Below are 15,415 nucleotides of genomic sequence, written 5' to 3' on the forward strand. Positions count from 1 at the left end.
GCTCCGGAGGCCTTCAACGCTGCATCCCGCATCTGAAAGACAAAACAAGGTGCTTTTAAAGACATTGGGGAACTTTAATACTCACGTGCCATTACTCCTTTCCACATCTAACCCAGTGGGTATTCCGGCACCCTGCAGCCGCTCTGAACTTGTACCTGCAAAATAAAAAGACAGAGCGCATCGTGAAGCAGGCAACAAGCGCTTACTTACGAGACGCTTCTATTCATCACACGGGCTCCATCTTCAACTCACTTCAGCCCGTCATCCGCCATCGCCGGAACCCTGCAAAACAAGAAACATCATTACTAAAGACTTTAAAGACATTAGAATTACTCGAAACTTACCGTTCGTGCAGTAAACGACGGACAGCAGTCCTCTGAAGTCAAGAGGCCTGCTCCCCTTATCCAGTGAAGAAACTGGTTACAGCACCCTGCCCCGAGGCAGATGGAGAGCACGGCGTTCACTTACCTAAGGTGAGAGTGTTAACCTTTGGGGTTCTACAGGAGAAGAGAAAGGGAAGAAGAGAGAGACATTCAATAACCCAGTTCCTTAATCCCATATTTTCTATCTGCAGACATCTTACCCTTCGAGTCAGACATACAGTGCACAGAGGTCCAGCCCAAAGAGCCAGCCGTGTGTTACACATCACCTTTGAAGATACGGTATACGCCCAGTCAAGACCGGCGCCTCTACGGGAATCAGGTGAGCGTTACAGGCACCCCTATGATAGATGGGATGTGGGAGAGAGCTCAAAGATATCACAAGAAGGTGTCAAGAAATGCCAGGTTCCAGCAGATACAGTTGTATATCACCCACAGAGCTTACATGACTCCCCAAAGAATAGCTAAATTTGCGAATGCAGGGCAGCAAGCATGCCCTAAATGTAACGAGAATAATGCTGGGATCGTGTGCATGTTTTGGGTGTGCCCAGTGATTGAAACTTTCTGGAGGGGAGTGGCGGATAGGCTGAACACAAAAGGGGTTAAGCTAACGATAGAATCGGCGTGGGCATGCCTGATTGGAGGGTTCCCCAGACCACGTAAATTGAAGCACGTCAGTAAACTTAAAGACCTGGCGTATATACTTGCGAAACGTAGAGTTGCTATGAACTGAACTGGAAGGCATGCCATGGTCCGATGGAAGTGTGGTGGAAAGATACAAAAGTGGTCAGAAGCTGAAACTGCAATATGGCAGGAGACGAGTAACTCGGGTGGGGAGGAGGAAGCAGAAACCTTGATAGCTTGGAAATATCTAGTAGCTCCGATATTTGGGCCCACGCATGATGGGTCGAGTGATCGCGACTCAGTAGAAAATTCGGATGAAGGACTCCACCTGCAAGGCGCAGGAACAGAAGGTGTGGTAGAATAGGCTCGGGAGGGCGGTGGGTAGAGGAGCAGTATATATTAAAGGAATATAATATTGTAATAATGTTAACTGTACTGCAAGTCTGGTTGTATTGTTAAATGAGAAATTGTTTTAAAACATTTTTTGTGAAAGTGGTTAGTTTGTCACAAAAGGATTGTGAGTGTGTGGAGGGAGGAGTTAGGCAGCTAGGAGACTTGAATTCTGTGGAGTTTCCTACTTGGGTTATTGGAGTTGGAGATTCGGTTTACATAGAGCAACCTGCTAATTTCTGACCAAAGCCTTTGACAAGTGGTGTCAGAAGTGGGATCGAGAGAACACCATGTAGAATTGGATAAAAACCCTCCAGGGACAACAGCTACAACAGACCTTCAACTGAAAAAGCAACAAGCGCAAGCGGACCGACTAGACTTCCAACAAGCAATACAAGTGCAACAGGCACAACTATTAAATGCCACGGCAATGAGAAGACAACACAAGTACCTACTACGGTATTACAAAAGTATACCGTGGGTGAAGACCTGTCTCACTACTTTGAATTTCTAAAGGGTGGCAAGGAATGCAAACTGGCCACCAGAGAGATGCAGACCGTACCTAGCCCCCTTATGAATGGACAGATGCAGGCCGCTAATTCCACAGGAGACGTCACCTATGCGGACGTGAAGAGCAATCCTGGAGTGATTAGGTCACAATGAGACCTATCAAGTAAGGATCAGAGAAACCAGGCTAAACCCAGGAGAAACTCCCAGACAACGGTTCTATTGTGTGGATGACCCAGCTGATCGGTGGCATCAAATCGCATATCGCATTGTGGTTTAACAGTTTGCGGAAGCCTTGCCTACACCAATACAGAAATGGGTCAAACGCCACAGACCCAGCCTGGCTGAGGGTGATAACATAGCTACGGCGTATCCAAAGGCTGGCATGGGGTAGAGTGACGTTTACCCCAGGCATCAGAGTAACATTTAACACACCCCAACCATGGAACACCCCTCAGCACTCACCCTTCCGATGTAACAAAGGGGAGCTGTTGAGAACAAGACTGTGCAGGGAGAATCTTGGTGTCAAAGTGAAACCGGGCATCGTACTGCCTGCCACATGTGACCAGTTGGGGTATATCGCAAGGCATTGTCCAAGGAAAGCAAAACCTGAACTACTGATTGGTCTATTCAATGCCCTACTGGAAGAATGAGTCCTGGATTCACACTATGGCCCTGTTCACTCACCATATCCCTACACCTGTGAAGCCAAAGTCGAAGGTATACCAACCCGGGTGATGGTGGATTCAAGTAGCCTCCGACTGCTGTCTGCTAGAAATTTGTAGGTGCAGATTTGCGGAATCCAGCCAGAGTAAAAAGATGTGTGCATGTAGATGTGAATCCCTATCCCTTCGGAGAGGTAACATTAAAATGGTGGGGGAGGGCATGTTACTGAACGCTGCTGTACTTCCTACCTTACCCGAACACTTAGTGTTGGGATCCAACACCCCCTAACGTGCCAAGGATAATAAAGAAGATTGAAGACGGGTGGCTTGAACAGGCACCTTTTTATGATGACTCCTTGCTTTGTACCCCTATAAAAACCTGCAAAAAACTGCAAAGCTTAACGAGTGCTGCAAAAACAATGAAAGGAACAGTCCATATTGCCGGTCGCTGGAGATTGGATGAACAGGAAGACGGTTTTAGATCTGCACAAGAGCTGACCCTGCCCTACAGAATGCCAGGGCCGCCACAAGTTGACGGGGATCCTAGTGGAACCATCCCCACTTCGAGTAAAGAAGGCTCTGTATTACTGGGTACTCTCAAACAACCTATGCCCCTGATCACCAAACCATTCCATTGCTTCGGCATGGACATTGTGGGACCCATGGAACCCTCCAGTAGAGGGCATAAATATTATCTGGTGATGGTCAAGTAGACTGTCTGACGACCTAATCCCCTTGATAGCCCGCATGGGTATTCCTAAAGAGATTGTGGCGGATCAATGGACAGATTTTGTCTGACATCCTAAAACAAGTCTGTCACACTCTGCACATAGAACATCTCAGAATGGCAGTTTATCATCCACAGCCCAACAGTTTAGTCGAGAGGTATAACGAGACCATCCAACAGATGCTTTGAAAAATGCATAGACCAAATATGTAGAATATCTCGTCGGCCATATTCTTATTAATTTGAATATCAGTAAATACAATTCCACAGTAGATTACAAAAATGTTTATCCGTACAAAAGTTTGTCCATGGACAAACACGAAGTGAAAACATAGGAAACTTAAAAGACCACCAACATAAGAGTGCAGTATGTAAAACTGGCATGCCTTCATAACTAAACTCGTATTTTCATTCACATGCATACCTTTGACCATTCTCGTGTCTGGTCCACACACATCACCCAAAAACATAGCTGTGTTGTCGCCAGAAGGAACACACACACACGTTTACAAATACTAATCGGATTGGAGTACCATCCATATGAAATTTGTGCAAAAACAGTCGAAATCCTGATTGCACATACCATTAATCATGAACAACACCTGAAATTCACTGACTGGATATCATTCTTAGTATAATTCTTCATATAGTGCATCTATTGGCTAATCACGTTTAAACATGCCAATACGACCGAGCAAAGCTGCCACGTTTTAGCTGACATTTAATGCTGACTCTTTTGTCGACATAGCTTGGTTGAAAAACGGCCTACTTGAGTTTCACCTGGTGTGGCTCAACCTGTTCTGATGAGCCCAACCTTCTTCAGGGCCAAAGTTACTATTAGTATGGTAGATGAGCTACCTGTTAAGAATGGGGTGTGGTCAAAACCGAGGAACATACTTTGTGCTGTCACTAGCAGACTGAATGCTGGCAGGGTGCCAGGTACGGGCAGAAAACCTATGGATCACAAGGAATCTCTCAAGATGCGTCAAACAGTACTTCCCAGCCAAAGTATGTAGTGTGCGGCTAGGTGTGTAGTCCTTATTTCACACCAAGTCCAAAATACTCAGTGGCACGGGTGTAGGTAACCCTATTCTGCAGGTACTGCCGCTTGCGCATTGGTTGTAGCCACTGTAGTTTAACCGATGAAGCCCACGAGTGGCCTGCTTGCTTCAATAGCAAATGTTCAGTATTCCAAACGGGAGACCTGTGACTAAATCCGTGTCTTTTTGGTCCGTTGCACCAAAAACCATAGATTCTGGCAACTGGAATTGGGATCATATGATGACCCTGGTTGCTGATGCTGGGAGTGAAGAAGCCCAGAGTTGCAGCAGGAGTAGTCTCCCTGGTAGCAGTGGGAAGCAAAGAGCTGAAGAAAAATAGTTTGCCATCAGGTAATTCCTCTCAGGGCGATACTTGGCAGGAGAGTAAACCAAGTAGCCAAAGTAAAGAATCAAAACCAAGAGGGGGTTGGGACCCTAAGCAAACTGAACAAAAAAAACAAGTAGAAGCTCCTCATTTCAGTGACCAGAGGAGGGTCGCTGAACCCATGAGAAGTATATGGGACACTGGAAGAGTCTGGAAAGAGGAACCACATCAGAATACCGAATCATCGAGAAGTAAGAGAAGGCTATTCATACAGGGAACCAGGGGAAGGGAGTCATTCCCCCCCCCCTCGTCCAAAGCTTACGGACATTGTGCGGTAGGGCCAGTAAAGATAAGCTTTGAGACCGAGGACGGACGGTTTAGTTTTTGGACTTCACTACTGACGACCAGCACCCCCAGTTAGTACTGTTGGGTAGGGTAACCCATAGAATAGGGATATAAAGGCTATTTTCTTATACCTTTTGTTAGGCAAGATTGTATGCAGTACGTTATGGGTGCACTACAACAACCCTGACCACCTGGCAATAGGAACCCAACCTTTGGTATAAGTCTGTACTACACAGGTTGGTAGCGTGATTGAGCAGCCAGGCTTATCTCAAGAGGGGTCAATGTGAGCAGTAGGGGAGTTAGAGATTCACAGTGACAAGTATTCAAATAGTCTTACATACAAGGTTTCTTGATTAAACAATTATTTTAAGTCAGTTAGAGTAAGTCTTCAGAAGGGGGCAATCTAATAGTAACACACAAATACACTACAAAATACTGTTTCTCTAAATCAGTAAGTAACCATTTGGGATGACACAGACACTTCCTATACCCACAGGTGACTTAAATAGCAGGACACTGGATATTTATACATCACTGTTGCATTTAGAGCAATACTTGGGAGTATGTCAAAGAAAAAGGTTATTGGAACAAAACAAGAGATCTCACAAATATTCTGAAGCAGGTAAGTACTTTTGGTAACCCCAATGCAAAGTAAGGTAACCCCTTCCTGCAAGGAAGACGAAACACAGTCCGAGGGAAGAAGTCATTCAGGGAGCGAGGCCAGGCCAATGTCAATTGGGCAAAAGTCTAGGTGAGCTAAAGCAATTTTTGCAGGTAGATAAAAGTCTTGCACAATGTTTTAGAAGTCTTTGTAGAAAAGAAGAAATCAAAGTAGGGCCACAAGCTGATTAGGCTTGTGAGGTAAAGAAGCTGTTAGCAACTCTACAGAAGCAACCAAGACAAGTCTCAACTGAGAACAAGTGAGGTTACACAACAAGAGGTAAGTTATTTTAGACATTACAGTACCTTTTGGTTAGAAGAAAAACTGTTCCAGCTGGCTTCTGTTCCTGTGCAGCTGTGCAGATCCTGTGTTCCTGGGCCTCAGTCGTGGGGACAAGAGGGAGGACGTCTAGAGGACTCCTGCAATGCAAACGGGACGGTCCGCGACAGAAAAGGACCAACTTCTATTCAGTGGCACTTCGCAGTGTCAGCGCCTCGCGTCTCAGCAAATGGCACCACTGCGGCTGTTGAGATGGGCTTTCCTAGCATCTGAGGTCCAGCACTCTGTTGAGCTGGCTCAGACTCTGTCTGTCATGCTTTCGGGAGTCTGGAGGATCTTCCTGCAGCTCTTGGCCAACTTAAAAGCAACGCACACGATCTGGTGTTCCTCTCCCTGGCTCTTCGGTTCCAGCAGCAGCTGCGGTGGAAATAAAACCAGCTTCGAGAGGATGTCCAGGTGGATTACTTTGGAGTTCATTGGTCCCATCAACTCAAGATGAGAAGTCGTCCTTACAGGGCTTCTCTAGGCAAGGTGAATTCAAAGCTTCAGCACAGCAGCAGGGCTTCACCGGGCAAACCAATAGTCCAGGAGTTGCAGCAGGCAAGTTCTTCTTCAGATTCCTTCGTCCAGTGGTCGATTCTGCCTTCCAAACCAAAAAGCCACACCTTATTTATGCAGGTTCCTCCCATTCATTCCAGCCTAGCTGTCAATCGCACAGCAGGGTGGCTGTCCTTGCCGGACAGCCAGCCGGCCAATCGTCGATGTGCATTCCTGGCTCCTAGGAGACTAAGCACAGGGAGTTGCGGGCACCTCCCTCACTTCCTGCAGGGGCCAGACACACTGGAGCCAGAGGCAGGCTTCACTAGTGAATCCCACCAAAGGCAAACCCAACAAAGGGGCCAAACCTGGGTTGGCGCACAGAATAAATCTCGAGGAGCTTTCCATAAAGAAATGGTAGAAAAAGACTGGGATATTTTGACGAAATTGGCACCCTTTGGTGCTTTACCGAAGATGCGAACGTAGCCCGCAGTAAAAGCACACCATTGTAGTTAAAAGTAAACCACAGGGTAACATAAAAATTTTACATGACAAGCTAGACAAAGGGGATACTAAGTAACCACTCCAGCTCTCTATTGTAAGATAGTGTGTGCTGGGTCTAGAAAGTTTAAAAGTGCAAGTAAAGTCAATTTCACTTCACTGCTCTTAGAAACACTAGTTTATCCAAGAGAAAGTATTTAAACCTTGGGGAAATCTGGAAGACTTCCCTGTGCCACTTCACTGAAGGTGCTGTGTGTGTCGCAATGCAAAGATGATGCCTCTGTAATTTGTCAGACTCCACAACCAAAAGAAACTGTGTTCAAATCGTAACAAAAATACATGAGAGAGTGGGGAAAAAGGGTCTCGCTCTCTCCAGGTTAAAAATTCAAGTCCTCAAAATCCAGCAAAGTTACTGAGGGTCTCTAAGGTAGAGGGAATTAGCACATTTCTGGGAATTCTCCCTAACAGGGAGCCAGGGTGGTGTTGGCACAAGGTTATCTGGTGTCCTATTTGGTATTGTACCAAAATAACGAGGACCAACACAGCGAGTCGCAAAACATCTTTTTTTTTTTTTTTAATAGTCCCATTTTATCACAGTTCTTAGAAGGGGTATTGAGTTGGGGTATTAAGTGAGGGTATGTTGGAGGGACTGCAGCGGTGTGAAGGGGCCTCCCCTTGCATTTCTGTTGATTTAACTGACAATTTGCGGTGAAATGTTTGTTTGAACGTAAATACTCTTATTTGTAACCACAGTTGCTGCTCTTCTCTTTTAGAACATGAGGACGTTGCAGAGATTGTATCATTCATCATCAAAGAAGATGCAATGTCAGACTCTCTGGACCATCAGGACCTAGGCACAAGCGGCATCGATGCATCCAAAGGTTCGTACAGAAATGACGCCTGAACCTCCTTCTAGAACACCCTGCAAATGCTTCAAAAATATGGCGTAATTGTATGTAAGGATGGGCTTTACCATAGCAGAGCATCACAATATAATACAATAGTTTGTGATGCCTGAGAAAATGAAGGTAGCGTCTCTAGTGTCCAGTGAACAGTTCCAAAGATTAGAGGCCAATGTATTCCAACTAATTGGAGTGTCCACAACTTTCGGAATGCTTGCGCCAGCAAGCTATAGTAAAACCAAAGTATAGTGAAAGTTAGGAAAACTTTTAAAGGGCGTTTAGGGGCAGGTAAGAACCACTATAACTCATCCCCACCCCCGTACTCCGATTCTACCAGGGACTTGGCACGGCAATGGAAGCTCTGAGGTTACTCTTGCCGCTGTCAGCCGCGGTCCTTGATTTGCAGGGGTTGCAGGTTCGAGCTGGTCTTCGTCTTTCGCTGGTGCAAGGACTCATGGGTGAAGAAGGCAGAAAAACATGATGCAGGACCCCTCACTGGACTCGAAGCAGGTACTGTGTTTTTTCGGACAGTGTTAACCGCAGCACGGGGACGCAAAGGGCCTCACTTGTCATGGTCAGGTTACTCCAGGGTCTTTGAAGAATGGGTGCAGGGGGTCCTCTTATCCTAAAAGCCAGGAGGATGGCCTTGGGAGGATAGCCTCTGGGGCAATGCGTTTGCCTTGGAAGCAAGACGATGCGTGGAACAACGCAGGTTCAATGCCCGGGTCCACGCTTGGAAACCTCTGGGTATTTCAGTGTGTTTATAAATAACCAATTGCAATTGGTGAGAGCCGAAGCGCCCACAAGCCGAAAGCGGGAACACAACCCAAACCTCACAAACCCCCCCCCTCCCTGCACAGCAGTGGTCCAATCCGAATTTTCTGACTCTGAAGAATTATGGGAAAGTAGCGTATTGGCCTATTGGCCAATAACCAAAGTCTGGAAGGTCCTGCTTGGAGAGCAGGAATGACCCATAGCCTTGTCAGAGTCACACGAGCAGTCTGTTTTTTTTCAATGCCTGCTTTGCATGTTTTCTAAACTGAAAAATGAATGAAGAACCATTAGTATACTAATGCTGATCGAATATTGCCCATTGTTTTCTCTTTTGTGCAGGACTACAGCCTCTTCCTGCAGCGGCAGAAACGTTTCCGGCCCATCCCACAGGACACGTCCAGCTTAGACACCCCTGCACCATTTTCCCACGGCGGATTGCAGAATGTGTGTTGGCGAGGCTGCTCATAGTGCACCCTGGTATGTTAAAAGCATGAAGAGCTAGTGCTAGCCGGCAATCACCAGCATAGGAAAAGCCAACCGTCCTAGCCCCCAATGGGAAGCGTATTCTCTCCTAGGCATTTCTCAGCAGAGCTACCAGTCTGGGCGCATAGGAAAAGCCAACCGTCCTAGCCCCCAATGGGAAGCGTATTCTCTCCTAGGCATTTCTCAGCAGAGCTACCAGTCTGGGCAGGATTGTCTTTAATGGCACAGAAGCAGTGCTCCTCTGCAGGACCGTCATTTTAATGGGACAGAACCATTACTTTTCTGCTGACCTGCTTTATTTTGCATGGGACAGTACGAGCCCATGACACAAGACTGTGGCATGTTTAATGAGACATGTCTCTGTAGGGCCTTGAAAGACCTACACATCTGCACTCCACTTAACAAATGATGTGCAGGAAATCCCTTTTCTGCTTCTGTTGGGAGTTCCCTTAACTTGTGATTCCCTGACTATTGATCCCCATAGAGTTCTGTCCAGGCCTCACTGAGGATGCAATTCTTAACTTTGTGTCTGGGGGCTACCAGGAAGGGGCCCCTTAGTCTGCCTGGGTCGCTACCCTAGCCCAGACAGGTTAACCTTGTACTGGTTGGTGGCAGTATACTTTTCGTATTTTAGCTGCATGGTTTCTAAACACTTGGGCTCACAGGAAGCCTTTTTCCGGGAGTGTCCAGGCAGATGTGTTTCATTGCCCAGGATTGAGAGTGGGTGGAGACAGGGAATGGCCACTCAGGGACACCTGTCTGATGTTCATTCTGTCCAGGAGTTTACAACAGAATGTGTGGTGTTATCTGGTATTGGCTGCGGCTTTCGGATATGTGGCAATATCCCTCCCTTTCGTTTGCCCCTGGAAGAATGCTTGCAGTCATTTGTATGGTGGCCAACACTGGTTGGCTGCTCCTGATTATTTGATTTGTGCATGTGTGTATGATCAATGATTTAGGGTCAGTCTGGCTACCCAGAACCGGTGATCTTTCCTGCAATTTCTTTAAACCATTTATTTACTGCATATTTATAAGGTGCCCTATACAACAAAAAGGTTTCCATGCACCACAAGACAAAGAAAGGGGGTGGGGCGGACAAGGGGAGATGAAGCCTTCTCACCTTCATGAACCTTGGGCATATGATGACATAGATATGTAAATGGGACCTATATATGTACGTATGTACATACTGTTGTTCAGGCTAACGCCCTTTGACTCACCAAAGCCACCACTATGCATGTGATGTACCCACTATGTTGTATCTTTTTTCCCTCTTGTGCAATTACCTGATCTATGGATTGCTACCTTCTACTGTAACTAAGTTTTATGATTTCTTGTCTGTTACGCCCGTCTACCTAAGGGCTTGGTGCGCATTACCAAACAACAACCGTCCTACTGGGCCTTGTGACAGTCGGATTGTGCAAGTGCAGTAACAAGAAGTGCCGGGGGGGGCAGTGATGGAGGGGAGCTGGTAAGTGACGGTTGGGGGCATTAGCAAGGGAGGGTGAAGGGAAGTAGAGAAGAAGTCTTCAGAAGCTTCTGGAACTTTAGGGGGTCTGGATCAAATCTGAGAGGGTGTGGAATGACGGACTCGGGAGACGTGGATTGCTGCTGAAATGATATTTATTATTCCAAATTAAAATTATTACAGGGTTGATGGTAAAGTCTTCTTGACAGTTTCTTCACTGTCAAGACCCACATAGGTAGGGAAGTGGAACCTTCCGGTACTGCCTCTCACTCCTTGGGCTCCGGATAGGCCCACCACTCTCTTCTTCCTTCTCCTTCCTGTTCAGCGTCCTATATGGTAATGAACACCACTCTTGGTCAATGCATGGGCTTTTATCTCCTGCCCCTAGCTTACTTCCCCACCAATCTGTAATGTCCTGGCATAGGATGTTTCCTATTGGTTGGTGCTTGTTAGCACCGCCTCCTATAAGAGTTGCCGTCTTTTCCCTGTTCACTTCCTTCCGGTCCTCGATGTCCGCGCACCTCACTTCCACCCGAGTCCGCTGCCTCCCCTGGCTGAGTCTCGCCATGTAAGAGGATGACCTACCCCCCAGCCCCACCCCCTTGGTGCGGTGTCTCCACGTCTTTGAGACCAAACGGCAGGACCCTGCTGTCTCGGATGTCTGCAACTTACAAACACGGTGTTGCCGTGGTGTTCTCCAATATGCCACCCCCTGTGTTCCCGGCTTGGCAGCGGGAAGTGAGGGCTGAATCCGATGCTCGGGCCGTCTGCCTCCGTCTCCGGTGAGTACACGTCCCGGGGTTCAGTGGGACCACCCGTTCCAGTCTGCATGCTGTTTGAGGGCTGTGGGAAGGGTGGCGGTCTAAGGCATGTCTCTGTTCCCCATGTGTTTGGCTTTGTAATCAGCTGTGCATACCATTTGAACCATGGTCTTTGGTCCAAGATGTGTTTGCTTACTGGTTCACTTCCAGGTTCCATTTTACAGAGGGGCATGGAGGGATTCCAGACGGAGGCCGTGTTGGGTTAGCATTTGTAGAGTCCCAGAGTGCTGTGGAGCGGCACGCCAAGATGGCAGACCTTTCCTGAGCTCCGTGCAGAGTGGGGCAAGCTCCGAGAGGATTTCCAGATGAGCTCGTCTTGGGGTAGATTGGTCCCACCAATCCAAGGCGGCAAGTCGTTCTTTGCAGATCTTCTCTAGTCGAGGCAAATTCAGAGCTTCAGCACTGCAGCAGGGCTTCACTAGGCAATCCAACGGTCCAGGAGTTGCAGCAGAAGTCTCTTCCAAGTTCTTCTTCGGATTCCTTTGTCCAGTGGTCGACTCTGCCTTCCAAGCAAAAAGCCTCACCTTTTATGCAGGTTTCTCCCATCCATTCGCAGCCTAGCTGTCAATCACACAGCAGGGTGGCTGTCCTCTGAGGACCGCCCTCCAGCCAATCACCCTAGGGTGCATTCCTGTAACCAACGAGACTAAGCACAGGGAGTTTCGGCCACCTCCCTCACTTCCTGCCCCTGCTGGACACGCTGGAGCCAGAGGCGGCCTTCACGCGTGAATCCCACCAAAGCAAAACTAACAAAGGGACCAAACCTGGTTTGGCGCGCAGAGTATATCTCAAGAAGGACCTTTCCAACAAGAAATGGCGAATGTGCCTGCGGTAAAAACACAATGGTAGTAAAAAGTAAATCACTGCCACCAGTCATTAATTGTAGAAAGGGTAAAATAAAAATGTTCCATGCAAAACTAGACAAAGGGGATACTAAGTAACCCCTCCTGCACCCTATGGTAAGATGGTGTGTGCTGGGTCTAGAAAGTTACAAATTGTAAGTAAAGTCAATTTCACTTCACTGCTTTTGGAAACAGTCGTTTCACCAAGAGAAGATATTTAATTAAATCTTTGGGAAATCTAAGACTTCCCTGTGCCACTGCACTGAAGGTGCTGTGACACAATGTAAAGATGATGCCTATGGAGTTTGTCAGAGTTCCCTCCCCCTCCAACCCTCCTGTTTACTCATTGTTCATCTAAAGTGTCACTCCCTCACTCATCCGTATCCCTCTGGGCCTAGGTATAGCTGTACCAGCCGTGATTTAAAGGTTGGTGTTGAGATGGGTTTCTGAACTCTGACCTGATGGGCAGAGGTTCAGGAGGCCAGTCTAGTTTCCTGGAACAAGGTAACCTTCTGGACAAGCCAGACCAATCAATGTGACTTGGGGGCGGTCAAGACTAGGTCTCAGGAGGGGTGCGGGTGACTGAAGGACCTCAATGAGCACACAGAGTAAAGGACACTTACAAATCACTCCCAGCCAGGTGTAGATGTATTAAAAATACAAATACATTTATTTCAAGGCCTTTGAGTTTCAATACACAAATAAAATCACAATTATACCATTAAGCCAACACAATCCTATCTGATTACATATATACAAGTGTTAGGCAAAGTGTGCATGCAGTACCTTCTGGGACCATTACACACAACTATGACTACAGGTGTAAGCAAAACCAACCTTTGAAGTCTGTACCACAGTTTTTGGCAGCGAGCTGACCAGCCAGGCTTATCTCAAGAGGGAATGTGAGCTTGTAATGAGGTTACACAGAGGTCTACAATCGCAAGTATTCAAATAGACTCTAATACTCAAGGTTTCTTGGTAAACCACTTATTAATTTATTACAGTCAGTTAGAAAACATTCACTAAAAGGAGGCAATCAATATTGCACAAAAATATACTACAGTACCTCACACTATCTGGTTCTGAGGCATTTAAACTACTTTGAAGGAGGAGCAAAATGGCATTCATAGCATTTGAAGTAGGAGCAAAAAAGCATAAATTAATAAAACGAATAGTAGAATTATTCTTAAACAGTGCAAATTGTTTGAGTTAACCAGAGGAGTTGTTCCAATGCAATAGTTAGGCCAAAGTCAATGGGCTAGAGTCTTGTATAAGTAAAAACGGTTCTGGTAGTTAAACGGAAAAGTCTTTGCCTTGGTTCTCAGGAGTAGTTCAAAGAAGAAAGTTTCATATGTCGGGTCACAAGCTGACTAGGCCTGCAAGTTGCCAAAGTTTCACACACTTTCGCTGTGAGAGGTAAGTTCTCTCGGTCGGGTTTTCACAGTACCTTATTTTGAAGAAAAAGATGCAGCTGAGGACTTCTGTTCCTGGCAAATCTCGCTGTTCCTGAGCCTCAGTCGTGGGGACAAGAGGGAGGGCGTCTGACTCCTGCACTGCAGGGGGACTGGTCTCAAAGCTGGCAAACTGGCAAATCGGCAAATCTTTGATTCTGGTAGCTGTCTTCAAGCGCACAAACTGGTGTCTTTCTCCCTGGCTATTAGGTTTCCTGAAGGACTCTGAGGAAAATACAACCAGCTCTGAGAATGGTGTCCTGGTGTCTTAAGAGTTGATTGGTCCCACCAACTCATAGGAAGAAGTCGTCCTTGAAGGGCTTGTCTGTCAAGGTGAACTTGGCAATTCGAACTTGCAGCAGGACTTCACCAGGCAAACCAACGGTCCAGGATTTGCAGCAGCCGTCCTCTTCCAGCTCGTCTTTGGTTCTTTAGTTCCAGTGGTCGACTCTGCCTTGCAAGCCAAGAGACTCGCCTTTTTAAACAGTTTTCTCCCATTAATTCCAGCCTAGCTATCACTCACCCAGCAGGGTGTCTGTCCTTGCCGGACAGTCAGCCAGCCAATCGCCACAGAGTGCATTTGAGTCTCCTGGGAGTTTCGGGCACCTCCTTCGCTTCCTGCCCCAGAGGCGAACAAACTACTATGATTTTTCTTGACTGCGAATACTGGTAGCGTTAAATCGCCGGATCCATGTTTTTCAAGATGGCGTCTGAGCCCTCTCTGTAAAAAACAGGTTCCGGGCTTCTTTTTTTTGCCATTTTTTTTTTGTAGAAAGGTCCTAGAGTTTTGCTCTGCGCACCAAACCAGGTTTGGTCTTTGTTCATTCACCTTTGGTGGGCTTCAGGAGTGAAGACCACCTTTGGCGCCCGAGTGTCTGGTTGGGCAGGAAGTGAGGGAGGTGCCTGAAACCCCCAGTGCTTAGTCTCCTAGGAGACCCAAATGCACTATGTGGTGATTGGCCGGCTGACTGTCCGGCATGGACAGCCACCCTGCTGGGTGAGTGACAGCCAGGCTGGAATGAATGGGAGAGCACTGAATAAATGGCAAGTCTCTTGGCTTGGAAGGCAGAGTTGACCACCGGAACAAAAGAACTGAAGACCAGCTTTGAGGACAGCTGCTGCAACTCCTGGACCGTTGGTTTCCCCGGTGAAGCCCTGATGCAGGTCTGAATCGCCAAGTTCACCTCGACAGAGAAGCCCCTGCAAGGACGACTTCTCCCTTTGAGTTGGTGGGACCAATCAACTCAACAGTAAGCCACCTGGATACCAATCTTGGAGCTGATTGCTTTTTTTCAGTGTGGCAGGAATCCATATAACCAGTGAGAGGGACACCAGTTTGTGTGCTTTACTCATAGCCACTGGAATTGAAGATTTGCCAAGTGCCAGCTTTTTGGCCAGCCCCAGTGCAGTGCAGGAGTCCTTCCCACCCCCCCCCCCCCCCCCAAACATCCTCCCTCTTGTCCCCACGACTGAGGCTCAGGAACAGCGAGATCTGCAGGAACTGCCGGGAATAGAAGTCACCAGCTGCATCTTTTTCTTCATTGCAAGTACTTGCCTCTCGCGGTGAAAGTGCTTTAAACTTTTGCAACCCGCAGGATCGGCTTGTGACCCAACATGATTCTTCTTTTTACAAACTTCTTCTGAGAACTTTGGCATAGACTTTACCGTTTACTTATCAGAACCGCTTTATCCT

General features: G+C 47.2%; 1 protein-coding gene across 4 annotated transcripts in view; it reads left to right on the top strand.

Moving 5' to 3' along the window:
• The window catches only part of LOC138580073 (zinc finger protein 282-like), a 209,992-nt gene that overhangs the window by 126,546 nt on the left and 68,031 nt on the right, over window positions 1-15,415 (top strand). For all 4 annotated transcript variants that reach the window (XR_011304169.1, XM_069650325.1, XM_069650326.1 and 1 more), the window contains 2 exons: window positions 7,755-7,862; window positions 8,997-9,134. Coding sequence is in view for 3 of the 4 variants with exons in the window: in XM_069650325.1 (XP_069506426.1) it covers window positions 7,755-7,862; window positions 8,997-9,134 (246 nt within the window). In the remaining variant the exon portion in view is untranslated. The remainder of the gene's footprint in view (window positions 1-7,754; window positions 7,863-8,996; window positions 9,135-15,415) is intronic.

This window comes from Ambystoma mexicanum, chromosome 3p (genome assembly GCF_040938575.1).
Source record: "Ambystoma mexicanum isolate Mex_15411 chromosome 3p, UKY_AmexF1_1, whole genome shotgun sequence".
Classification (NCBI taxonomy): domain Eukaryota; kingdom Metazoa; phylum Chordata; class Amphibia; order Caudata; family Ambystomatidae; genus Ambystoma; species Ambystoma mexicanum.